This window comes from Pteropus medius, unplaced genomic scaffold, assembly GCF_902729225.1.
Source record: "Pteropus medius unplaced genomic scaffold, Ma_sr-lr_union100, whole genome shotgun sequence".
In the NCBI taxonomy this organism is placed as follows: domain Eukaryota; kingdom Metazoa; phylum Chordata; class Mammalia; order Chiroptera; family Pteropodidae; genus Pteropus; species Pteropus medius.
The window spans coordinates 3866604-3893109 of NW_024349799.1; the positions used below are offsets into that span (position 1 = coordinate 3866604).

At 48.2% G+C, this 26506-nt stretch overlaps 1 protein-coding gene across 4 annotated transcripts in view; it reads left to right on the forward strand.

The window, feature by feature from the left end:
- The window catches only part of MSI2 (musashi RNA binding protein 2), a 375150-nt gene extending 349155 nt beyond the window's left edge, over positions 1-25995 (forward strand). For 2 of the 4 annotated variants that reach the window (XM_039885723.1, XM_039885727.1), the window contains 3 exons: positions 18813-19021; positions 20893-20965; positions 23382-25995. In XM_039885723.1, the coding sequence (XP_039741657.1) occupies positions 18813-19021; positions 20893-20934 (251 nt within the window). In that variant the 3' untranslated portion in view covers positions 20935-20965; positions 23382-25995. The remainder of the gene's footprint in view (positions 1-18812; positions 19022-20892; positions 20966-23381) is intronic. The other 2 variants (XM_039885725.1, XM_039885724.1) reach the window with 2 other exon arrangements.
- The last annotated feature ends 511 nt before the right edge of the window (positions 25996-26506 follow it).

A 26506-nucleotide genomic window follows, 5' to 3' on the forward strand; every position in this document is an offset into this window, starting at 1 on the left:
CTCACAGACCCCCAGAGCCAGGCGGGGGTCCCACCCATCCCCTCTAACTTCTAACCCCTAAGGTCAGAGCCATCTCCAACCACACTTTTTTTTTCAGGATCAGTGGTGTTTTATTTGTAGCCATTTCCATCGGGAGCAAGGTCTCCCACAGGTCATTCTAGGTCAGCCATGCTCATCGCTGCACTGTTAGTGAATTCTATTCAGGAGTGTGCACCCAGACCACCTGCCCCACACCAGCCTGGTTAGTGCAAGGAGTAAATCCTCAACTCCGAGGTGCCCGCCCCGCAGGGTGCAGGCTCAGCCGGGAAGCGACAGGCACCCGACAGTTCTGCCTGGGGTCAGGGGCTCGGGATGTGCCCAAGGGCGATGACTAGACTGTGTCTGCCAAAGTCAGAACACGGCTCAGGTGGGAGACACCTGCCTGCATGTAGACAGGGTGGCCCCTGCCCCCACCCTCCTTTGGACCTAGAGCAGGGTTACAAGGTTGGGGAAGGCAGATCTCTACCTTTCTTTCTTTTAGTACATTTTGGCCTGTAAGGACTGTCCTCTCCTTCTCTTAGAAAATGATCTGGACTCCGAGCCTGGCAGGATGGCCAGTTATTTACCTGTCTGTAGTGGCTCCTCGGTGGCTCTTTGGCATGGACGTGAGAGGGCCACACAGACTTGTTGGGGTCTGTGCATCGGCCCAGGCCAGCACAGGCTCACTGAGGACGAATTGTCGGGTTCTACCTTCACCCGTTCCTGCAACCCTGCACCCCCACCCCAGCTCCTTCCCAGGGAATAGGGGTGCTCCTTCAGCCTCCCCAGACAGAACCGGCAGCCTCAGCCATTGGAGGGAGTCACAAGTTCAGATGCATTCCCTTATAGGAGGAGCTGGTTCAGGGAGAATCTGTGGAGTACCAACCTGAGCTTGGTACCGTGCTGGACCTGGCAAATGACTCAAACAGTGAGAAATGCAGCCTCTGCTCCGGGGCTCTCAGGCTTGGCTTAGGGATCAGGCATCGTATAGAAGGCCCTTTTTTTTCCCTTTCATTTTTGTCTAGCTCCACAGTTTTGCTTGGGGTTTTTTTCTTTCACTATGATGTACTGGGGGAGCTTCCTGAGGCTGAAGCACTTGCTGAGGGCCGTGGGGTGGGAAACAGCTTCTCTTTTGCTCAGGTTGGCAACTTGTATTTGTGAGGGCTACGGTGTCAGGGTAGGAGGTCCAGGGGGCCTTGAGCTCTGCTCCCACCTCAGCCAGCTCCTCTGGGCCAGCCTGCACACCTTTTCCTAATTCAGCCAGGACCTGAGGTGAGCAGGGCTCAGGCGACCCTACCAGGAAGGTCCCTGCCGACTCCTAGATAACTTCACTATCAGTGGTCACTTTTCTTTTACCTTCACCTGGTAGTTTGAAATGTCATCTTTTCTTGTGCTCAGTCGAGAGTTTGTTTGTTTATTTTGATCGTATTCATTCAGTTCCAATGGCCCCATCATGTCCCACCCAAACCTCAATCCCATTTGGGGAACAGCTGCCCCCCACCCCCCGCCCCCATCCCCACAGGTGAGGGACATAGTTCGGATTTTCAGGCTATTTTATTTCTGGGTGACATTACGGGTGGGTCCGTGTATCAATCTTAGAGCTTCTGAGTCCCCGCCCCTCCCTCAACCCATCTCCGGCCTCAGCCAGGACCCCTTACTGTACTTTATACTTGCCAGCTTTATTCCAATGTAGTAACATGAGCTCCTGACGGTGGTGGTGAGTGTGAGAGTCACGTTTCTGTTGTCTTTTCTCTTGCTTGGTTGGGGCTGCGGTGAGAGTGTCTCTGAGGCATACTTTCCCGCCTCTCTTACACTAGGATCTGCACACCTCCTCTCAAACACTCTTCTGAGCACGCTCAGCGGGAAGGTTTGTCCACACCTATTAATCCTCTCTCAGTGTCCAGCTTCCTGTTAGTACCAGCTGGTTTGCATGTTTTTGCTTGTTCAGATGAAACAGTTCAAGAAACAAACTCATATCCAACTCTCGAGAAATGTCTTTTTTTTGTACTTTCGTTTTCGATTTTTTTTTTATTAGTTACAACTCCAAAACACCTGTTGTCCAGTAAAACATTTCACACCTCCCTGCCTGTTCTTAGATTGTATGTATCTGTGGGACTGAACTAAATGCATGCACTGTAGTAGATGTACTGGTAGCTGTAGCTGTAGTTGTAGAACATGCATTGTTGAGTTGATATTACAGGGTCTCCCGACAGCTCGGTACGGCACGGCTGTCTGAAGGATAGCGTGGGGGACCAGGAAGAGAAGGGACTCCATAATTTCAATGTTGCCAAGGGGCTTGGATCCATGTTCTCGCCATCAGCCACCACCACCTCCCCTCACACTCCCTGCTCCCCCAGGTCCAGAACTGAGTCACCACCCTCAGCTCTAGCTTCCCTAATTGAGACCTCTGTCAGTAGTGTCCAACTATAGTGAAAGAGCATGGAACCAGGATTGGAAGGAGTCTTAAAGTTCTTCCTTGTTCTTGTCTTCCTCATATGGTTCTTGAACAGAACACATCTTTTCTTATTTCTCAGGGGTTACCAGCAAGGCTCCTCCAAGTCCTCTACTCTTTGAGTCCTTTGCCAGCTCACATTCAGCCCTGTAAGGGTACAGGTCCAAGGGGCAGCCCTGCCTATGTGGTCTCCTCCCAGAAGTGGAGAGGGAATGAGATACGATAGCGACAGGGATTAAGATCCTAAGATCTTCAGTCTGCAGATGGGGAATGCCTTTGGTCCTAGTGAAGGTCGGCGTTGGTTCTCACGGTCGGTGAAGGTGAAGGAGAAGCCTTTAGATGAGCTCTCCAAGGGGTGGGGGCGAGTGGGTGAGGGTGATGACATTCCTAGCATGGAGATTACTGGCACAGCTTCATGGGGAGGGAAAGGCAGTTGCTGTAACAGTCAAAGCAGAGGCCACAGTTTTCCTCCAACTCCCCAGGAAGACATGACAGTCCTGCTGCCTTTGCCCTCAGCTCAGGGGCTCTTAGAGCTTTTGGAGATGTCCCTAATCTATCATGGGAGACAGAAGCCCAGGAAGTCACAGAGTCCATGAAGTCCCCAAAAGAGTATGAAGTGACGGAGCGAAATGGTAGCTTCATGGACAGAAGTGTGCTGTGGAAGTCTGGCACTGTTGGGGTCAAAAAGGGTTAGATGTGAGCAGCCAGTCAGCCACCGGACAGAGTGACGGCCCCAAGACCCAGGAAGGGACGTCTAGAAGGTGCCGTCCTTCAGGCTTGGCCATCACTGGGAGTGTTGAGAGGGGAGTGGGCAGACGGAAATATTTGGAACTGTGAGGCTTCCAGACTGCTGAAGCTGCAGATTCACCGGGGCTGGGGAGCAGGAGAAAAGGATGGAGACAGAAGGCAGAGAAAGCAGAAAATCCCGCCCCCCTTCCCCATTGGCCTAAATCTTAGGTCTGGTTTTGCTAAGAAATTGACTTTGCTGCCCTGTGGCTGGACATCCTAAGAGTTTCCATTCCTACAGGTAAAATGAGCAAAAGTAAAATCTAGATCAGGGGATAGAATAAATAGTTTAACTTGAACCATAAAAGAAAACTTCGGGGAAAAAAGTAGATCTCATGAAGGAGGCATGCTTGTCCCACCAGACTCAGGATGGTTTCCATGTCCCCAGGGACATCCACTGCCTTATGTGTGTTAAGGACTAAGGGGCATGAGTGATCGTGTTGCAGCATAAGCTTTAGGGTTCCCAAATGTGGCTTTCAACAAGCGTGTACTGGAGGTTTACTTTGTGCCAGGCACCAAGGAATATAAGGACAGTTAACGCTTCTTGCCTTCGGTGATCTGAGAATGAAGATCCCTCCCCCCGAGAGCCCCTATTTCCCATGAGGTGTTGTTTTTGGCACTGTCGGCTTCACTGAAGACAGGAAAATGGATCAATGGGCCGCCTTCATTTCTGAAGATGGCCTTCTTGCGCCTCCATCAGCAGGATCCATTGTCCAGGAAGGGGAGGGCACTGTGCGACCATCTCCGCTTTGCTCCCAGCCTCCTTCATACTAGCAGCACACATTCTCTGGGGGCTGTGACCCCAAGGTGGATCATCTGTGGGTAGGGTCATGGGGACACCCTCTTGCTGGGATAGAGCCACATCTTCGGCCATGGAGTAGAGCCAGTGCAGTAGCCCAGAGGGAGAGCAGATCTGTGACCTGTTAGGACCTGCAACCAGCCAGGCTTACCTGAAAAATAATCCCTGAACGTGCATCTCCCAGTCCACTGCCTGTGTTCTGGGGGTGGGTGTTGTCTCTCAGTTTGTCATTAAAATCTTTATTTCTAAGAGAGCCAGGACTTTGCCCATAAAGAGTCTAACATTGGATTTCAGTAACTCCGGTGAATTTAAATGTGCAGAGCTGCCTTCCCGCTGACCTCAGCTTCATTCATTTTCTAAGGGCTTTTGGACCAACCCTGTTGAGGATAAAATACATCAACTCTAATCAATAATTTTGTAATAGAAATACCATGCACTTGATAAATCAACTCTAGTACAATTAGTGACTAGCCTTGAAGCCCAGACCTAAGTATATAAGTTAATCCCAAGGTGAATGGCATGGGGGAATGTTAATGGTCTTTTAAATCAGTGTAATTATTTTCAGTGGGTGACAACATTCGTGTCTGCCCTCTGAGCTGCTGGGCCCCCCGCGGCCGTGCTGGCTCAGGAGGAGGGCTGGAATGTGTAGTGGTACCTTTGAAAGCTCCATAAGAGCATGTAGGACACAATCCAGAGAGACAGAGGATGCCCTCCCTGGGCTGGATGGCAGCACTGCAGGGTCTGGGGAGCCCCAAAAGCTGGTGAAACCTTCATGTTGGTGAAAATCGTCAAAGGAGCACTTGCCTGAGTGCACCGAGTTCCTTATGTTTCTGCAGAGCTTAGGCTGTCATGTCTGTGACTGCAAATATCTCGTGAGACAGGCCAGAAGACAGAAGTTTTTTGCCTGGTTTTGCATGTTTGTTTTTACTAGAAATCTGGGCTACAGAACAGTTTACATGACTTATTCAAAGTCATACAACAGGTTACCTGGGGAGCAAGGCTTTGATCAAAGGTGAAGGACCCTGGACTTGAATCCTGGTCTTTGGCCTCCTTTCAGTAGCTCTAGAGTGGCCATGTGTGTCCATGCAGTCCCCACCTGCTGCCTGGACCCCGTGCACACACAGCAATGCACGGCACGCTGGGACAGCCCAGCAGCCTCTGCAGCCAGTGCTGTGTCCACCGAGGACTTAGGCTCCAAGATCTCACAGTCCAACTTTCAGACAAGATTTCAGAACTGGGCCCAGGGCACATTTGCCGTGGAGTTTATTTCAGCACATATTTGTTATGTGTATAACAACAGTAATTATTATAATATGTGGCAGGCAGTGTCCTCGGCTTTGGGTCAGAGTACTTTGGGCTGTATCAGAAACCCGGCCCAGCGTGGTTAAATATGACGGGGGATTTATTGCCTGACATCTTGGAAGCTCCATAGAAGAGTCGACTTTATGTGTGGGTTATGCAGGGCTCTTTGTCTATAGTTCTTCGAGCTCTGCCCTCCTTCTTGTTTCAATATTGTCTTTGTGTTGGATTTCTTGTGGTGGCAAAATGCTTCACGCCACCTTGTCTAGAAGTGGGGGACGGGGTCAGATGGTCCAGAATTCTAGCAGAAAATCTAGCTGCTTGGCTAAGGCCTGGGTTACAAGCACTAATTACTGAGGATGAGCTCCATCCCCCTCTAAACGGAATAGCTCTCAACACAGTGAGAGAAGGATGGATTTCCAAAGGAAAATCTGGTGCTGACAAGAGGGAGAAGGTGAGAATGATGCTGGGTAGATAAGTAGCGAATGCCCACCACTGCCCGTGGAAGTTCATAGATAGCACAGAGCACAATCCCTGCCCTCCAGGGCCTCCCAGCCTAGCGTGGAGACTAACAGGTACCCAAACATGATGCCATAAGCCCAGAAAACAGAAGGAGCACAAAAGAGGAAGTGATTAGCTTCATCTGGGAAGTCAGGGAAGGTTTCACAAGGGAGCGTTTCTATTTCTGAAAGATAAATAGGAACTCCCCGGGGGACCAGGGGGAACAGCATGTACAAAGCCACCGGAACCCAGAATAGTAGAGTGAACTTGAAGCCCTTCTGTTCAAGTTCACCCTGGCTGCAGAATAAAATGCAATTAGGGCTGGGGGGATGGGGAGCAGCAGATAAAGCTGGAGAGCCAGGCGGAGCCCGAGCAGGAGAACCTGGTGCCATGCTAAGGAGCCTTGATTCATGTGCAGTCAATCAAGTGAGCCTTGAAAAGGCCTGAAACCCAGGACGTGACATCAGATTTGGATGTTAGACAAGCCTTGACAGCAGCGTCCAGGGTAGAGTAGAGAGATGAGACTGAAGGCAGGAGGACGTGTGACAGATAATTCACGTACATTGTAAATACTCCATAAATGTTTACATATGACTGACTGCCCGGAAAGATGCTGCAGGCCTTTTGCCTCACCCATTAGTTGTTTAATTCTGGGCTCGACATCATGCTCTGGGGAGCGGGATGGGATGCAGAATCACGGGACATGGTTCATGTCTTCGACAAGGCCTCAGTCTTTTGGGGAGAGCACAGCACACACCCCACATTAGAACTGGTCTTCAGCAAGACTGGACTCCTGCACCGTCAGAGAACCCTCAGCAGGGAGGAAGCCTGGATGGGAGGCAAGACTTGAAGTGGGACTTGAAAGATTTGGATTGGGAGGCAAGAGAACATTCTAGGTGAGGAAACTTGGATAAAAGGTCAGCAATGGGAGGAGCAAGCCAGTGGTTGGGTGACAGAGGGGGCATAGGCTTGAAGAGGTAGGGACAGGCTAGATTCCGGGAGACCAGGTTTGGCATAATCGAAAGCCAGGTTTGGCATAATCACATTCGTGGGAAAGAGAGGTTCACATTCTTCATGACGATGGAGCTTGGTAAGGACAGAACCAGCTAAAGAAGATCAATCTGGCGGTGACCCCACAGAGCACAGCCTGACCCCTAATCCCCAGAGCTGGGGCTGGGTTTGTGACCTGGAGCCTAAAGGGAAGGGAGCAAGGCGGCAAGGAGGCAACACTGGAGGGCATTCTATCACCGAGCTCCATCTTGGTTCCCTGTGACTCACCTTTGCTTTGCCAACAGGTTGTTGCCTATTTTCTGCTTGGGGCTATTGGTTCCCACTTCTGTGCCCTCATGGCAGCCACTGCCTATTATTTCTGCCAGTCCATTTCCCTCTGTGTTTGTCTTTGCTGCCTTTGTTAAAATCTGGCTCAGGCTGCCAGGAAGCCACACCTGATTAACCCTACCTGGGCACGCCCTGGTTGCTCTAGCTCCTCAACACGATCTTGTGTCCTTGGTCTTCTTCCTGATTGATGAGTTCTCCTGAATGAAAGGTGGGTCTTGAGTCTTTGGAAGATGTTCTACCTGTATCTCAGAATAGTGTCTTCCTTCTTCAACAGTGTAAACCATCAATCCTCTAGGAGACAAAGTCAGCCTCATTCTTAATATAGATAAGTAATTACTATGCAGTTAGATAAAACAGAAAATAATGGGGCCCTTCGTTCCTGGATACTAACTAAAATTTAAAAAAAAAAAAAGTCTCCCCTTTCTAGTTTGGGATCCTGTAGCCCAGGAGGTGGGCAAATAATGCTTTCAAACAGCTGCGATCGGCTACTGGAATTAGACCTCTCAGGATAAGACAGCCATGATGAAATCCACTCTATAGCATTCTGTAGCATGGATGGGAGGGGTCCTGCCAGCATCTCAAAATACATATCCACCTGAGAGATTATGTAAGGGAGGGATCTTACAAGTGATTGATAGAATGCTAGAAATACTTCCCAGCCAATTTTAATAAAATAATGATAATAGTAATATGTTAATAACTCACGTATTTATGAGTAAGCCAAGTACTGTGCCAAGCCCACCTGCCTTATCCCATTTAATTCTCATAACCCTATGAAGGGCACCATCATTCCCATTTTAAAGATTTTAAAACTTAAAAGGACAGAACCAGCTAAGTTCGTTTGTCTGGGATGGCAGAGACAGGATTTGAGCCTGAGTCATCTCGTCAGATCTGAGCTCTCAGCCACTGTCCACGGAGGCTGTACCATACGAGCCCCACAATGCCTGAGCAAAGCTCTGCATCTTTAAAACATACACTCAACAAAACAACCACTGCTGCCATCAACTCAGTTCTCCGTGTCTTTGGGGGAAGGAGAGAACCCAAAATTATTTACAGGCGGCCTCAAGAGGCATTATATGTATTTTTTGCACCGCTTCTGCTGTTGCAGACTTAAAGTCATGGTTCTGTGTGGCTTTGGCTGACATTTCTGATCTGACTTCTGGTCCCTGAATCCTTTCAGACCAAAGGCAGACAAAGGAGGCCCAGAGGAGGTATGGTAGGGTATGAGGAAGCCAGCCTGAAGGTAATTATTTGAAAGGAGCTTTAGCTGAAACAAGACTGAAGGAAGTTAGCCACTGCCCAAAAAAAGAAATTAGGTAATGGAGGAAGGGAGGGCCTCTTTGGGCAGGACAGACCATCTCCTTAGGGATGTCAGCATCCCTTCCTGTGAGCTGTGAGGACTTGAATCTGAAAGGTCACTGGGAAGCACAGCCCAGCCCTAGAGCTGGGAGGGGATTGGCCGCCCAGTTGCTGGGGCTTTGCTTTGGGCCAATGGCTGGGGAAGGGTGGGGCCGGAGGCAGGAGCAGTGGGCTCCTTGGCCAATCAATTCTTCAGAAAGGCTGGGCTCCTGGTACCATGGCAACCGGGAGCAGGGACTCATTTGTTTTGTAGATGAGTAATTACTAGGCAATTAGAGAAAGCTAAAAATAAAGGAGCCCTTTGTTCCTGGTTACTTATTAATATTAATAAAATGGTCTGTCCAGGTCTATGGTAAACAATTAATGCAAACCTGTGTGCCTGTGGTAGAGCCCACTGTGGGAGGCAAAGGCTGCCCAGCCCCGCTTTCCTCCCTCTTTCTGAAAGTAACCTGCAGAGGGTTGGTTTTTTAAGCCTTGCGAGGGAAAAAGAGAGGCTCAGCCTCACAGTCACACAAGATGCCCTGGAGTCAGAGGTCAGTTAGGCACTGACCCAGGAGGAGGGTCTGGCAGTGTTAGCCCAGCCTCCAGAGAAAAGACCAGAAACAGAGCAGCAAAATCAGAAAAGATGAGCCGATGTTGGAGGAAACCCCTAGTCCTGTTTTGCTATGTATTCTTGGCCAGATTATTTGACTTTCGTGGGTCTAGATTGTTCAGCTCCGTAAAGTAGTCTTTAAGCCTTCCACTGAGGTAGTTCCCAAGATGTCAAGGTCTCCCCTCCCACCTGGCTTGAAGAGAAACAAATGAGGCTTGGAAATAACTTACTGGAAGGTTACAGGGTGTTGGGCGATTGGCAACTCAGCTTCCTCTGCCTGGTCTTGGGGATAGAAACGGCCCAGAGGCTTCCATCCCTACCCTTCCTAGCGGGAGGGGCGCCTCGTGGCTTAATCAGATAAGAATGATAAACAGCTTAAAGGAGAAAAAAAGAGAGAGAGAATAAGAGCATAGAAGGAAGAGCAGAGAATCCGAAGACTTGGTTCCAGTCTTGCTTCTGCCTTCAGCAGGCTGGGTGATTCTTGGGCAAAGGATTTCAGACTAGAGAGTCCTTGGGGACTGTTCAGCTCTGTAGCTCAGTATTGCTTCTGTTTCCAAAGTTCTCAGTCCCTTGTCACTGGAAGTGACAGTGTCAGTGACTGGAGAGGTAGCCAGGGATGCGGTAACTTGGTGGGGATACATGTGAAGACAGTCAGTCTTGCACTTTTTTAATGCATGAAAGCAGTGAGAGGGATAGAAATATTTTCAGAATTGTATATCGGTTTAAAAAAAAAAACAAACCCTATAGTCAGATTTCTGACCTCGGATGTGGTTGATTAAAACTTCATAGGGTTTGGCTCTCTGGATGATATTCATTAATAAAGGTGGACCTGCTAATAGCTGCTGTTGATGAGCAAATCAGCTCTGAGACCAGGGCCAGCGCAGTGGTTCTTGAATTTTGCTACGTGTTAGAATCTCCTGGGGAGTTTTTTAAATTCCTATTGTCCAGGCCACACTGCAGACCCACCAGATCAGAATCTACCAGGGTGGGCCCCAGGCCTCGGCAGTAATTAAAGCTCCCCAGGAGAGTCCAGTGTGTAGCCATGGACTCAAGTACCACCAGGTTCTTGCCAGATATAGAGCCTCACACCATCTCTGATTTTGTCACCAACACCCCTACCTCAGAAAGAGATCAACAAAGCCAAGTCAGGCAGCTCCGCCCAACCCCCTCTAATAGCAGGAGAGCTAGTCTAGATCCTTCGCCTCGAAGTGTCCAGCAGGGCCAGGAAGTCCACCCTCCCAGGAGGGCGGAACAGGTCTTTGTCTTCATGGACGGATTCTCCTGCGTCCCTCTAGAACAAGCCTCTCCTGACTGAGATTAAAAGCATATATGCATAGGACCAGCAGCCCGGAGCAACCATAAACAGGGAAGCAGCCGCCCTCCTTGACTGTCTGACAAATGGGGGCCTTTTGGTAAGGTCGAGTTTGTTTGTTATTAAAGACCTAATTAGGAACATGAGAGGGAGCTGAATGGCTCCGTGCTTAGCTAATTAGTGACATGTATGTGCCCGCTTTGAACTTCAAGGACACAGAGCTATTAGCGCTTACATCAAAAATGGATTAAACTCCAGTGCCTTTATAATCATTAAAGACAGGCTGCTCAAGTGGAAAGCCTTTTCTACAGGTCCTCGAGGGACTGCCCTTTGGGCATCCTCTCCACCCTACTGGAGCCCCAGGCAGTGAGTGTCCATTCAGCGTGATTGGGCAGTAAATACTGATGGATCTTAGGATGCCCCAGCGCCCCACAGCACTGCCCTCAGCAGAATGCAGTGGTCTTTCAGGACTGAGATCAACCCTGTGGCTGCATTTTCTGGTCCCCGTGAGGACTTAGGCTTGGGAGGGCTTCCTTTCTAGCAGTGCTCCCTCCATCTCACCCTGACCCCAGCGATGCTGCATGCTCAGCCTTGTTCTCCAGGACGTGGCCAAGGAGGCTGGTCTGGTCCTCAGGAGAGAGGCAGTCCCCTCTCTCATGGAGCAGGATGGCCCCACGTCAGGGAGCCCCCAGTCTGGTATGCAGTTCTGGCCTTGGAGAGGTCATAGTGTTTTCTTTTAACAATAGCACGTTGTACGGAAAACGTTCACTGGGCCTGTGGTGAGTGGAGTCACTTACAAGACACAAGCAAGGACCTGACCCCTCCGGCAGGGGCAGGCAGGGTGGGAATTAGTGAGTGAGCACACACAGAGCAGCAGCGCAGTGGGTGGCTGGGTACACGTGGGAAAAATCCAAACTGGTTTCTCTTTTGAAAAGAGAGAGAGGCGGACGTGCCTCAGGGGCATAGGCAGTCACCCAGTCAGGCATTCTCAGGATTAAACCAAGAAACACTTGGAGCCACCAAACTGTCGATTGAAAGAGTAGGGATCATTAGCAGGCACCACACTCCCTGTCTTTATATCCTTCTGGTCCTCAGGGTGGGGAGGGCTGGTTAAGGAAGCAGGGGCTCTGGCATTGCCCATGGTGGCTGCCTCCCTAGCCGAGCAGTGATGGAGGTGACACCTGCCTCCCAAGGGCTGTGCACGCAGCCACTGGCTGGCTCGATACAGCATTCATGGGTCCCGGTGGTTCTGGTAGGTCTCCCCGTCTGCTGCTCCTTGCAGGTTCTAACCTGTGTGGGACTGGAGTCCGAAACCAGTTAACTTAGGAAAGAGGCAGCAAGACATGAGTGTTAAAACACCACCTGCTTCAGCCAAACCATAAACATTTGTCTCCAGCATTGATTTCCCCTGGTCTTCTAAAGCAGGGGTCCCTAAACCCCCGGGCCGCGGACCAGTACCAGTCTGTGGTCTATTACGTATGAACTGGGCCACACTGCGGGAGGTGAGCAGCAGAGCAAACAAGAGAAGCTTCACTTGTATCTGCAGCCGCTCCCCAGCGCTAGCACCGCCTCAGCTCCACCTCAGATCACCAGGCATTGGGTTCTTATAGGATACCAGTCCCTGATGCTACAAAAGTTGGGGACTGCTAATTCTAAAGTACTTTAGAGACTCGGGGTGGAGGCGCTGTTGAAACGCCCATTCACTTCCAGAAGGGGTCAGGCACCCCACCTTGTGTTTGAGACTTGAGGCCTGAGCTGGGGCAGTCTGCTGAGGTCTCTTCATCGGTGAAGCTATTGCAGCCCGGCAGGTAGTTCACACTGGCAGAGCAAGAACCGCACAAGCCCCGGTGACTCACCTCATCACATCATGGCCTTTCTTTTCCTGGGGCCCCTCTCCCCTTCCTTCCTTAGACACATGCAAACAAGCACTGTCCCTCAGGACCCCTGGGGTCTGGAAGAAACAAGAACCTCACCATAGCTCCAGAAAGTTCCTTCTTTGCCCTTATGACGAAAGCCTGGTTTCCTTGGTCACCAGGCCCAGGCCCACTCAAGGCTGCCCCATCCCCAGAATTTATACCAGGAGCATATGGTATCAATTCGGGTAACTCCCCTCCTCCCTTAACCCACTTTCTCAACCAGCTGGCCCTGGTCCTTCCTGAAGAGGGGACAGACATAACCACGGACCCAAATCAGGGCCGTTAATAAACGAGCATCAAGATGGAAAGAGAAGGAGCTGTTTTCTGTTGAGTGTGTTCCTCAGCGTAAAAGTATATACAGTCCCAGCCACAAAGCCCTCCTCAGATGGGCCCCCTCTGGGCATTTGGGGTTTTCTCCCCTCACTGATCTGAGTGGGGGGTATGAATCTCCAGGTTCGCCACTAACACGTGATGTTAGGGGTTTCGAGCCAGCCAGTAGTGACGTTAATCTTTTTTAGGGGAGTGTGATTTGACCAGAAGCTTGGACCATTCTACAAAATTATTAGTCTCAAGTCTTTGGTTCTCCAGTGCATCAGTTCCCTACCTGAGATACGCTGATATTAACCAGCGGATATCAGCACCAGCCAGTCAGAAGCAGATTAGGTTTGAGAGAACAAGCAGAAACTGCAATCTTATAGGACTGACAACTGCTATAACCGACACACAAGACATTGACACTGACTTCCCTGTCAGCCCGGGGAATGAGCAAATACTCTCCATGTATCTGTGTAGTATTTAAGATGAGCCAGGCAACTCTGGATATGTCAAGACTTGTAAATACCAGGCTGAGTTTGTACCTCTCAGTAATATATTTGTATGTATGTATATGGCGACAGGGAAAAAGAAATAACCATCGCTGATGCCCTCTTAATCCTCCCCCTGGTTTTAAAGCATTTCTTCTCCTTCCCTTCTGAAATAGACTGAATTTCAGCAAAGCTTAAAAAATATATTATATATAAAATTGATCGTTCCTGCATTTGGGTCCCTGAGCTGATTTGGTTTTAATTTAGTCGTACAGTTCTCTCAGGTTGGACATAATTGCTGGCCCTCTCTATCTCTCTCTCCCGCCTTCAGGCTAAGCTCTAGAAAAAAAACGGGAGCCAAGGACGTGGTGGCCAGGCACACTGCTGGAGTGTAATCCCCCTCGCTCTGTTCAAGACATGCGATAATAATTCACAGCTGAGTGTTTCTTCTTTCATTATCAGAAACAAGTTTATCTTTTCATGCTGACTTTGCCCATTCGATCATCTGTATTAATTTATAGTGGGCACAGAAAGAAGTCTATGGAGTGAGGTCCCTAGCTCTGTTCCCAGGAAGGCCCTTGGCTGCCCAGCTCCCATTCTTCAGAACTTTCAAGCAAGGAGTGGCTGGCCGTGAAGAGGGACCCATGCAGGTCTTCACTCTTGACGGCCAGTTGGACCCAGCATCCATTGAGCACCCAGTATTATGGGGGAACATAGATAAGTCACTGTTGCTCTGGAGAACATAGAGTCCCAAGAGACCCCTGAGAGCCACCCGCTTGTCCACACGCCCAGCCTTGAGGAGTCCCTTGCTAATAGGGAGACAGATCTATGTGCTGTGGAGTTTTTAATCAAGGCAGACAGAGATGATGGTAGAAGTGAGTGTTGGAGGGGACAATGACCCTGACCTCTTGTCTCCGGCGTTAGCCTACCAGCATAGCTCCTCTACACATTACTTTCAATCAGTTTCTTTAAATTCTCTAAAGTAAACAAAAACCCTAAAATCCAATGTGATGAATTAACAGAGCCCTGGTCTCAAAGAATATCACCTAGGCTCATGTTCTCGGTCCTACACTGTACGGGGGGCCTGGGCTAGGAATGGGGGCCACCAGTCAGCCCATACTCCCTGCTACCAGGCCCTAGACGCACGTGTAATGAATTCTATTTTGGCAGCACATTACCTTCTGAACTGGACATAGTAAGAACAGGCCCACCATTGCATTGGCTTCACCCTGAGCGGCACATGCTCTGTCCCCAGAAATGTGCCAAGGGCACCAGGGCCTCCCGCCGGAGATTAAACCTGGCAGCAACAGATGATTCACACAGTGGGTGACTGGGATTGTCTTGAGGGCTGGCCTTGCCCTTTGGGAAAATGTGAACCCCCCCCCACCAAACTGGGATCTGGGTCCAAAGCTGGGTCTTGGCTGGATCCTGGCTTGTCCCAGATATGTGGGCTGAGCTCACCTGGAAAGGACTTTATAAACAGTTCCTTCCTCTGGATCAGTTATAATCCACTTTTCAGACCTGAGAGCCACAGGTGCCCTCCCAGCAGGGCCCCCCTCACAGTCCTAGGCTCTAGCTTTCTGCCTCAGGTCCAGTGGCATCACTTAGGGATCATACAGAAATACCTGGACATCCACGCCTCTCCTAGACCTACAGTGAAGCTGTTCTAATTCTCATTGCCTGCCTCTACAATCTCCCCTGCTCCCCATGACTTATTCCACCCTCAGCCCGGCCCTTTCTGACCCCACCTGGGCAGAGCTACACTCAGACTGTGTGCCAGCCAGAAGTAGATATCTCCTGGGCTTGCCTTAAAACCCCGAGGGCAAAGGTGCCCAGAGCTTTGGGTCTAAGTGAGGTCTAGGTGAGGGACTAAGCCTGAAGGACAGACCTTTGCTAAAGTCTCAGGGATAAGATTCTCTGGCTTTCCTCAGTCAGGGTGTTTTGGTTTATTTTGTTGTTGTTTTTCCCTTGATGGGCAAGAAATTCTTCCTTTTAGCCGATGTAAAATGCCTCTCACTTTAACTCAAATATATTTCTTCTTTCTGGCCTCAGTGAGATTTCATGTCCTTGCTTTCCTGCCTCCATCCTTGGAGTTCTTTCTTCAGGTCCAAGATGATTAAATGCATCAAGGGGACGAATTGGATCCTTTTGTAAATCACCTCCTGATTTGTATGGCAAGCGAACTGTATTTTCCTATATCAGATTTTCCTAAATCTACATATGGTACCTGCTTTGTTGGGCTCTGCATATGCAGCTGTTTCAAAAATAGGTGTATTTGTTTTAAACTCGACAAATCACAGAGTGCTTACTCTTTTTCATTCTCGCCGTAGCCCACTGAGAGTCAGGCTGACTAAGGCAGGCAGCACTCACATATGAGGACTCCAGTGAGTAAGGGGTTGACACCGAGGTCAGGGCCGGGTCACACTCAGGTCTTCTGACTCCAAGTCCAGTGCTCCCTCTCTCCACATCCTGGCTGCCTCCCTGAACATACTGGCTACCTGGATGGATAAGCACAGAGGATGCTGGGAGACGAGGGTCGAGGTGAAGAGGAGCTTGTCCAGGATTAAACCACTGCTGTGGGTGCTGCCCAGGGCAGCTGATGGAGAAAAGTGAGCACCCCGAACAACCAGCCTGGTGCAGAGCTTGGTCCAGGCCACTTAACACTCACAGCTTCTGCTGCAAAAAACGCCAAGCTATTTGCAAGACATTGTCCTCTTCTGAGACAGGAATCATAATGTCCCACTTATAAATCTCAGCTCTTTATTTATTCAGCAATATGTACTGAGAACCTTCCCTACACACACACACACGCCACACAGACACACACACACACATGCATACTAATGCACTTGAAGAAAAGGGACCATTCTGAACTTTGGACTGCTTTTCCTGACAACTTCCCCTCTGGGGAGACCCACAGCCCACTATTTCACCCCTGGCTGGGGGATATCTGCAAGGTGACTTCGACCTGGGGCTTAGGCATTGGGAGGAACAAGTTCATTTAATACTATAGGACTTGGGATTTTAAAGCTGCATTCTAATACAGTGCCTTCTCTATGCTGATTTTAGTGTCATTTGATGGGAAGATGACTGAGTGGGGAAGGGTGATTCAGGCCGAAGAAGAGCTGCTTATTGTGAAATTTCCTTCAGACCAACTCTTAAGCTACAGGCCTAGGCACATAAGACCGGGAGAGGTAGCCAGGGAAAGACAAAATACCACCAGCCCTCTTGTCTTGTAAGCCTATGGAGGGGGATGTCTGGACAGCATCCTTCCATGGGCATGCTGCATCCTGTGTCCCAGTCTGCTTCTACTGGCTGGATTAGTCTCTGCGTGGTTCTCCCTGTGCTGGAAGGAGCCAATACTGAAACCTCCCTTATTCCCAGCCCCTAGATGGGTGGCCCTGCCCACCATCTTCCTGGATCCTCATCTAGCCAGAGGAAAAAGAAGCCAAAAAATCTATCTTCCACTGTTGCTCCCTACTCCCTGAAACAGAACAGGCTGGTTACTTGTTAGTTACTTTATAGGAGGCGGGTCAGGTGCCTGGGTGAACCCGGAGTCCACTATCTGAGCTCTCTCCATTTTCCCTAGCCCAGAGGAAAAGAGTGTGTTAGACCAAGATAATACCGCCTTTTGAACATCTCAGCTTGATATTTGCCTCCATGAGTGAGAAGGGCCAAATGTTATCTGCAAGCTTAATCTTCTATATTCAAAAATCTCATCCTCTTTGTCTGCCAGAGCCTTCCCAAATCAGCCATTCACTTGCTCTAAGCCTTTGTGATTTTTTTTTTCTCTTTAACCTGTTCTTTTCATCAGCCAGTTTATTCATTTCTTGGCTACACCTTCCAAGGGGCCTCACCATGGGGCCTCCTGCCCCAGAGGGCATCTGAGGGAGCAGCTTCTCTTTCCTCTGCTGAGTCAGAAGCCAAGCCCCGCTTGGTGTGGTCTCTCTTTGTATCTATCTTCTTGTCCCCATCGCAGTCCCCTGCCAGCCTGGCTTCTGTGCATTGTCACTACCATCTTCCCATCCAGGGACCATCCACGTCTGGCTCTTTGACCCCCACCAGCAGTAGGGAACTGCAGCCACAGACTCCGGGCAAGGCATGGCCGAGAGGGGAGTACGGCGGTCACAGGGCGGAGACGGAAATGCTGAGGGGGCAGAGAGAGAAGAGCCTTGTGAGGAGCTGTCCTTCGGAGCCCTGAAAATGTGTGCAGCCCAGATGGTCTGGTTCTTCGACATTAGCCATAGCCCAGAAGTGACCAGCCCCAGACTCACCTCGAGCTTTAAAAATCAATGAGAACGTACTTTTTTGCATGTAAAAAAAAAATTTTTTTTTCCATTCTGGAAAAGAAAACCTTTAAGCTACTAAGGAAAACTGGAGACAATATTAACCTGGTTGACAGACTTTGGCCCTCACTGGGGAGGAGATGATGGAATTTGGGGGAGGGTTAAGGAGGGGGCCCAAGGCAATGTCTCCTCCCCCTGCCTTCTCCCCCCACCACTCTGGGGACCAGTGGGTGTGAAGTCCTGCCTCTGCAGGTACATTCCTAGCTCTTCTTCTCAGTCGAATTTATATCTGAAGATAACTAACGGCAAGCAGGAATCTCGGTCTGATATGCTTTAGCGATAAATTGGTTCAATCAGTATGTTCTGCATTCATACTTCTTTGTCTTTTTTTTTTTAAACAAAAGGAAAAAAAAAGTTTAAATCCCCCTTTCCTTCTACTGCAGGAGGTGAGTGTGTGGGTGTCCTGTAGAATATCATTGGCATTCACCCAGCTTCGGCCCCAGCCTCCAGATTTGCCATCCCCACCCCATCCCCTCCCTCCATCCCCTGCTCTTCACCCGAAAGGGGAACCTCTGCCACCATCATTACGGTTACGATAAGATGCCCAGATTTTCTTTTCCATGACATACCCCATCCTCCGACCACGTTCAGTATGGACTGGACAACTTTCATGCAGAGACATAAATGGGAAGGGTGGAAAGGGAGGGAGTAGCCAGTGGGGAGGGGGGAAGTGGTTTGGGGGGGCTGGAGAATGGAGATCTTTTTTGTCTTTTTTAAAACAAATTTGTCATTTAATGGATCCAAAAGCAAACAAACAAGAAAAAGTGAAACAAAAAAAAATCAAAAATCCCTTCCCCAAAGATTTTTTTTCCTAGACACAAATTGCTTTGTTTCCTGTCACGTTTTAATATCAATATTAACACAATGTGTAGTCTAAAACTAGTTCCTTTGTAGTTTGCATGGGATGTGAATGCTGTCTCAACGTGCCCAGATCTAGACAAGACTGCATGAGCATCAATTCAGATGTGAAAAAAAATCTCTCTCTTTCTCTCTCTCTCTTCCATATATATCTCTATTTCTATTGTGATAATTTGGTGGGCAGTGAAGCACCTCCGGTTGGTTGCCGTAGTGTGTTGAATGATTGTTTTTTTATTCTCTATATTTTTGGAGCTCCGAGCTTCTTAGTAGTAGCCTGGGCTGAGTATTCTTGAGTCCCTGCTAATGTTTTCGCATGGCCTTGGTTGAGTGTTAGAAGTTGGGCCTCAGCTGTTTTTCTCGAGTGTTTGGCTTGTGATGACCGGTGCATGCCTGGCTTCTGGCCTCATACCCAGCTCTATTCTCTGCACACCAGTCCTGAATAGCTACAGTGCTCAACCGAATTTTGGCGCGCCCGCTTCCCCGGCAGGCTCCAATCCGGCGCGGCCCGGAGGCTTCCCGGGGGCCAACAGCCCAGGACCTGTCGCCGATCTCTACGGCCCTGCCAGCCAGGACTCCGGAGTGGGGAATTACATAAGTGCAGCCAGCCCACAGCCGGGCTCCGGCTTTGGCCACGGCATAGCTGTAAGTACCTGTCCTCCCCTGCCCTCCTGCCCCCGCCTACCTGCGCATCTCCCGTGACCTATGGGGAGAGTGTGCTGGAAAAGCCCAGAGTTGGGAGCCGAGGAGAGGGCGGTGGGTCCCCATCCACGTCACATCAGCCACCTGGGGCTGAAGCTCTTCTGTTCAGATGTTACCTGAGCACCTGTGGGCCAGGGCATGTGATGGAGTGGAAGCAGTGTGAGCAGGTCAGGTGCAGAGCACCACTCCATCATCTTCAGCCCACGCAACCTTGAGCCACTTATATAACCCATCACCTCCCTCACTGAAAAAGGAAAATAAGTCAAAAGATTAAGAATTAATGGAAATAGGTTATGTCGCCTGCTGGCACACAGTAGGTCCTCAGTGTCAGCCCCTGATCTTGACCTCTGCCTTCTGGAGATTGTCATGTGAGCCTGGACCTCAGCTGCAGACCCCCCCAACTCAGAGTAGCAACCTTAGTCATTCGAGTCCCCCAGCCAAAGGTCCAGTGGCAGTGCTGGTGCCTGGGATGTGGTGTGGGGTGCAGGTCCTCCCCAGGAGGTTCCCTTTGCTAATGTTTCTTAGTTTTTAGGTTCCAAGTAAGTTCCCATTCGTGTTCTTTAGCTGTGCCCCACTCCAAGGCCAGATGCATTTGATATTTGTAATGCTCTGTGGTTCTATAATCTGACTAATCCAGGCCATGGAAATTTGCTTAACAGATTTGCATGCTGTTTTCAGATTGTATTGTTCTTTCCCCTCCCGGTGTGTGTGAGCATGAATGTGCCTGAGCCCACTCGCTCGCTGTCCCATCCATTTGGGAAACAGAAAATCGGCCGACTTCTCCCGAGCCAACCTGAGCATTTTGGAGGCCGTTTGGCTTTGAGCTAAGATGGGAGTGTCCGCTGTCCCAGGTCCTGTCCCCCTCAGGAGAGGGCTGTGCTGGGGAGAGCAAAGCCAGTGCTGACAGTGTGAGGCACCAGGATGGCCAGATCCTGCCCCTGGACTTGGGAGCCATACACACACACACACGCACACACGCACAGTCTCACACGTGTATAATTTCTCACACAATCTCTCACACGTGCATACATTCTCTCTCGCACGCACGCACGTACGTGCATACACACACTTTGTCTCACGTGCACAATTTCTCACAATCTCTCACACATGCGTACATTCTCTCTATCTCTCTCACACGCACACACACACTCCTGCCAGCCCTGGCCTATGCAGCTTGGGTCCTTGTTCAGTTCTACTCCCAAGCCAAAGTCACTTAAGTCAGCAGTTTGATGAGTCAGACCTCCTCGGATCAGCTGTAGTACCCAATCCAGAGTGTTATCATTCAGCCGAGAGCTGCATCGGTTTGGGAGACCGTCTGTCACCATGTAGAACACAACTCATTTCCATGTTCAGCACCCAGAAACACAGGCCCTGTTTGTTCTTGAAAAACCTGGGTGTCTTGACCCGTGGGCTGTGATGGTTTTTGTTTTGTCTGCACGGGCTTGCTTCCTCCGCAGCCAGAGCCGTTGGGACTGTGGACAGAGACACTGTCATCTCTATGCTCCAGGAGTCAGGGCAACAGTGTCCCTCATTTGGGGCACGAGCCTCCCTTTCCCATCACGCACCCACCCCCCTGAATCTGGCTCTCGATTTTCCCCTGGGTCCGAACACAGGCTTGGGATGGGGAGTGGGGGCTGGAGGGGTTGGAGCTGGAGAGGGTGTCATCATCCTGGCCCTTCGTGGCACGGTGTCTCAGAATTACATATTCATGCTGGCAACCACAGTCTAGCCCCAGACATAATTTCCTTTCCCAGAATATGACAATCTGTTCCATGTATAGCGTGCTGATGACCTTAACAATTGTGCAATTTTAGGGACCTTTGATTGCAACGGCCTTTACAAATGGATACCATTGAGCAGGTGCTTTCGTTGCCATCCCACTCTGAGGTATTACCTTCTCTGCCATGTGTCTCCGCCCTGCCGGGCGTGTCCGTACCTGTATGTGCCCTGGGCATGCAAGTACGCACGGGCCCGGATCTCGTCGCATCAACATCTCTCCTCTTTCTGGACCCCTTTTCGGGGGGCGGGGGGGGCAAAAAAAATCCCATCTTTTAATCTCTCATCCCTTTCTCCAGTTTTAATCATGACCCCCACTTTTTTTTTCTTCTCGATTTGGTTCTTTTGATTCCTTTTCTTTATCTTCCCCTCCCCTCATCTTTCTTTGTCTTGAAATACAATCAAGAGCGTGGGAAACTGGAAGGAGATCTCGTGCTGTGCCCATCCCCTCATCCCAGGGGGATGAGGCAGGGGAACACTGGGCTTCTGCCAGGCCTGCGGTGGGGGCCAGGCCTCCCCGCAGGGTCCTGGGAGCTGACGTTGAGGGTTGCTGGGCCCTTTCGGCTTCCCGGAGCTCCCTGGCCTCAGCCAATGGGTTTCCTACAGTCGAACAGCCAGACTCCATCTTTCAGTGAAAAGAAAACATTTTTGCCAGTAACTACTGAGTAATTATCCAGATTACCGCTCGAAAAGCAAATTAAATTAACGATATCACCTGCGTAATGTGGATTTGGATCCCTGCCAGTTTCCTAACCTTTTAAACTGAGCTCCAGTTAATTAAACATTTTTTAAATCACTTTGATGGGGCTATGGAAGGGGTGGAGTGGAGGAGAGGGAGGTTGGGCCAGTCAGTGAGGGAGCTTCTTGTCATATTCTCATTTGAAAATGAATCTCTGTCGTTCTTGGGGAGAGCACAAGGAAGTGAGAGGGATTCTCTCGTGAAAGCCAAATGCGTACTGTGTTAGCACATTAGTTTGGGGGTTGGCACATGGGTCTGTCTCTTTGGAAGAGAGTGACAGTAGAAGCCTGGGAATGGGTCCCACTCGGAAAATCCCAGCTAGGACATGAGCGCCTATCATCCTGGGAGCCGGGACGTAGCAGAAGCCAGGCTGGAGATGGATTCGCTACTTTGGTTTGCAGTTCGTAGTACGCTTCTCTTGTAGAGGGCTCACTCTCTACAAGGGGCACCAGGCCCCCGGGTCAGCCAGGAATCTAGAGTGGGCTCAGTGGGGAGACCAAGTTAAGTTGAGCTCCATAAATTTCTTTTGGATTTCTCTAACGTTGCTGCTAAGGAATCACCTTAACTAACGCAACTGCCTCTCTTAACCAAATAAACCATGTGTGGACTCTCCCCACCCCTCGCCTCCACTTCCCTTAGAGCACTGACCCAGCCATTGCTGGCCGGAGCCAGAGGCCACTAACAGTTTGAAGGAGAGCTACTGACTACTAATTAAACTGGATTTGGGGCCCCAGGGAAAGTAAGGTTCCTCTGAGACCAAAGTAGACTGAGAAATCTGAGAACTCGGGAGGAGGAAGCTGGCACCAGCCCTTTGTGGAGTCAGATGATGAGGGGTTTAAACCACCACCAAGTGCGGCAGATCCACTGGGGCCGCCAGCACTCCTTCCCTTCCTCCCCTGAAAAACAAGGGTGGTCTAGGGCTTCCACTTGTAGCCCATGCCCTCCAAGGCCACTGCAGCCTCTCCATGGGGTAGGGGGTGGGGCAAAGCTGCTGCCAGCCCATCCTCCATGCAGCCTTAGGACTCAGTTTCCACAAAAGGAGGAAATAACTGAGAGAGAGGAGGTAACGACCCATCCCCCTCCAAAATGGATTAAGTGAGCCCACTGAGTCACGTGGCTGCACCAAAACACACACTTTCGTGCCATCAGATATTTAGTGCAGATGAGGGGCCCTGGCTCACAGTCAGTTAGGGGAGACTCAACTAGCAAGTCTGTGACTCCTGGGCCTGTTTTTATTTCCTATAACCAAGGCTGGTTATTCGTTGTGGATGTTTTAATAAGTGACCCGGCCTTGAGTCTTTGGTACGCAATATGATTCTTTTCAGTGGAAATTTGCATTTTTAGTTATTGACAGTCAGAAGTTTTTGAAACGTGTAGCTTTGAAAGCAGAAGTTTAACCAGAAAAAAAGCGTTGCTGATCAATGTGTATTTCACCAGTCTAGTCGAAAACACAGCATGACCACATTTGCTGGCCGCGTTTCCTGCCATTACCTCCAAATTCTACAGTACTGTATCAAATCAGCAAAATGAGTTGTACAGCTGCCCTCTCCCCAGCCTCAGGCATGGCTTAGGTGTCAGATTCCCAAGCTGTGCCACCAGCAAGCTGTTTAGCCAGGCCATTTCAAGCATGCTCAGGAGCCCCATGTAGTCATAAAAAGCGAGAGTTAAAAAGTTGGAATAAATCACGTACTTGCCTAACACTTCTTCTTTCTCCTCCCACCTCACCCCTGCCCCTCCCCCACCTTTTATGTTCTCTTCCGGGCACCCCCGACCTGCTACACCCTGCAGAGCATACCTGGATGTCCAGGCAAGACTGGGCGAAGTTTCTGAGTGGCCCTTTGTTTAGGTGATGTCATCAGACCTGGACCCCCACCAGCCTCACTCCCCATCCCAACCAGAGATGGCTCACTTCGGATCGAGGGTTGACTACATCTCATCATCTCATGAATCTGCTGTAATATAAGACAACAGCTTTTAAATGTATATATAACCCATGATTTTGGTTTTGTTTTGTTTTTGTTTTTCTTGATGGTTTCCCTTCCCCTGCTCTCATGTCCCTTCTCCTTTTAAATCTCTTTGAATCACATTCAGTAGTGATTTTGACGTAGTCCAGTAGTCATATAGCTTTAATATCTAGTTAAAAGCTAACCATAGTATAATTGTTATATTAAGGTATTATTTTTTTCTTAAAAAAAATTTTTTTGCTTGTGTTGATTGTGTTCTCACTTTTAAAGGATGCTGAGATGGTAATATTACTCTCAATATTTTGGTACCAATTCTGAGACTGTATGAATTTTCAGGTAGAACTCGAGCACACTTGGAAGCGAAGTCGTGAAGTGTGGAGCGGGAGGTGGGCGTGGACTTTCTACTTTGCATTGTATAAGAAGTGAGATGTAGTAGGCTAATTAACAGACTCGACGGCAGTTCTTTTTTGTGATGTCTCTTTGTTAACCTAAGTATATCTATTTTCGGCAATAAGGTAAGGACGACCATGTTTCGAGTGTCCTCCTTTTCTATAAGTGCTTTTTTTCTGTTGAAAGAGGTGATATTATAAGGTTTTTTGAAATTGTGAATTCTAAAAAAGAAATGTTGTAAATACAATTCCATTAACTACATAGAAACTATTAAGAAAGAGAGAATCAAATATTTTTGTGAGGGAGTCGGTCCCAGGCAGTTTGATGCTCTGTGGAAGGAGAAGGGAAAGGAACGTGAACCAAGCGAGTTACTGAGACTGGAGAACACCCAGCTGCCAGGACGACCCCGGGAAAAGTTAGAACACTGTTTAGCTCCTTTTGTCTGTGTGATAGACCTAAGAACTAACTCTATTAGCATCATACCAGCATATTAACCTCTCGTCTGTGCACAGCTTCAAATGTTACCGTCTAGTTAGATTTTTATTTAAAATATGAAAAACTGCTTTTCCCAAGAAGTTTTTTAAAAACAAAGCTACAATTTTAATATTTAACATATTTAAAGTTTCAAAGCACACCTGTTTGGCTTGGGTGGGGAGGGGTGGGGAGACATCCTTTTTCAGTCTTAATTTTTAAATATTTGATCATTTTCTATTGTCCAATCATTTCAGCACCTCCAAAGGTCCCTAGGACACTTTGCCTCTCTTCTCCCCGCCTGCCCCCCACCCACCCCCAGCTCTGGGGGGCCTTGGGCCAGGAGTGGATAAGCCTGCGTTAACGAAACCTTTTCTCCATTCACTTTCTATTTACAAATTAGGAAAGCAACCTTTTGGTTTATATATTTTTTTTAATACCTCAGTGCTGCAAGTATCACCGGAGAGGCTATGGAAGAATTTTTTTTTTTAATTTATTGTAGATGTAAACAGAATTTTAAAAATAAAAAGTATAAACATCGCTGCACTGTGACTGGTGGGAAAAACTGACAGTTTCCTGTTTGCACATGTTAACATTTGGCTGTTATAATATATGGTCCTCAGTTGGGGAAAAATACTTATGATGAAGGATATTTTTTAATTTAACTTTTTTTTAATATTGGTAATAAGTCGGCAACAGCAACTATAGAAGTACAACTCAATAGATGGCATTAAAACATATTGTAGTGTGGATATATATTTTTTCCTTTTTTAAAATGTGATATTGCCGTTTTATTAATATTTTTTAAATTGTTACGTTTATAAATTTGGTACTTAAGGCACAGCCAGTATGAGACACTGAATGCGACATTTATTATAAAGAGCTGCTGCACTCCTATTTTTATAAATTTTACTAACAAAGTAGATTAACGTAGACATTCACAGACATGGTAGGGCAAATGCATCTTCAAACAAAAGGCTCCAAAATGCTAACTCAGAAAGAAAGAGAAAAGGCCTTTTTCAATTCTAATTAAACAACAACATTTAAAAAAAAAAAAATCATGTTCTTTGTTTTTCCAATAAAACGTTAGGTTGTTTGGTGAGATATTTTTTGTTTTTCTTTCTTTCTTTTTTTTTATTTCCAAACAACCAGGTTAAGTAAAATGCTGGGCGCTTTTAAAATATCCAAACTTGTTCAAGTAATAAAATAACAAAATAGAAGTTTTATTTAAAAAAAAAAAAAGAAAGAAAAAAAGAGACAATAAATTCCCAAAATTCAGTGTCTAGACTAGGGAATTTAATTACTATTTTGTCCATGTTGGTGATGTACTGTACTACCCTGCCTTTCTCTGCATCCCCCATCACCTCATAGAAGACTCTTTGTTGATCACTGTCTGTTAATAATGTATAAAATGGCTATCTTGTAAGCGTGCTGTCCTGGTACTAGTGTAGTGACTTTTTTTCTCCTCTTTCTTCTAGTACATATTGATAGGTATAATGTAATTAAGGTTTAAAAAATTAGACATAGTTATTCAGATTTAGGACCAGTAAGGATAGAACTTTCTCTTATTTATAAAAGGTAATCATTTTGGGGCAGTTTTTTCCTTTTAATTTTTTTTTTTCAATTTCAGGTTTTAATTTTATTTTTGCTGATCTGATGTGGTTTCAACTAACCCAAGGTCTCACGATGTTCAAATGCCAGCAGATTGCGGCGTTTTGTAGATTCCCAGCCCCCCCCCAACTGTGAAGGGGTGTGCCATACTACCTTAAATGCTAATGCTAGATATGCAAAACTGGATTTTTTTAATTTATTTTTTAAAAGAGGGAGGCATGGTATATTAAAATGATTTTACTAAGAGAAAAAAATATTTTTTTAAGAATGCTCAGAAGAAATTGATAATCTGTGTGAATATGTTTTAGATGTTTATAATACCTTTTGAAGAGACCCAGTAGCCCATAGCACAAATCTCGTGGAAATCTGACATGTTTTAATGTGGCTACCTAGGTTAAGGTTCACGTTAGTCCCCCCACTCATCTAGAAGTCCATTATGAGAGATTTTTGTAAATTATGTTAGCACTGATGTTCAGC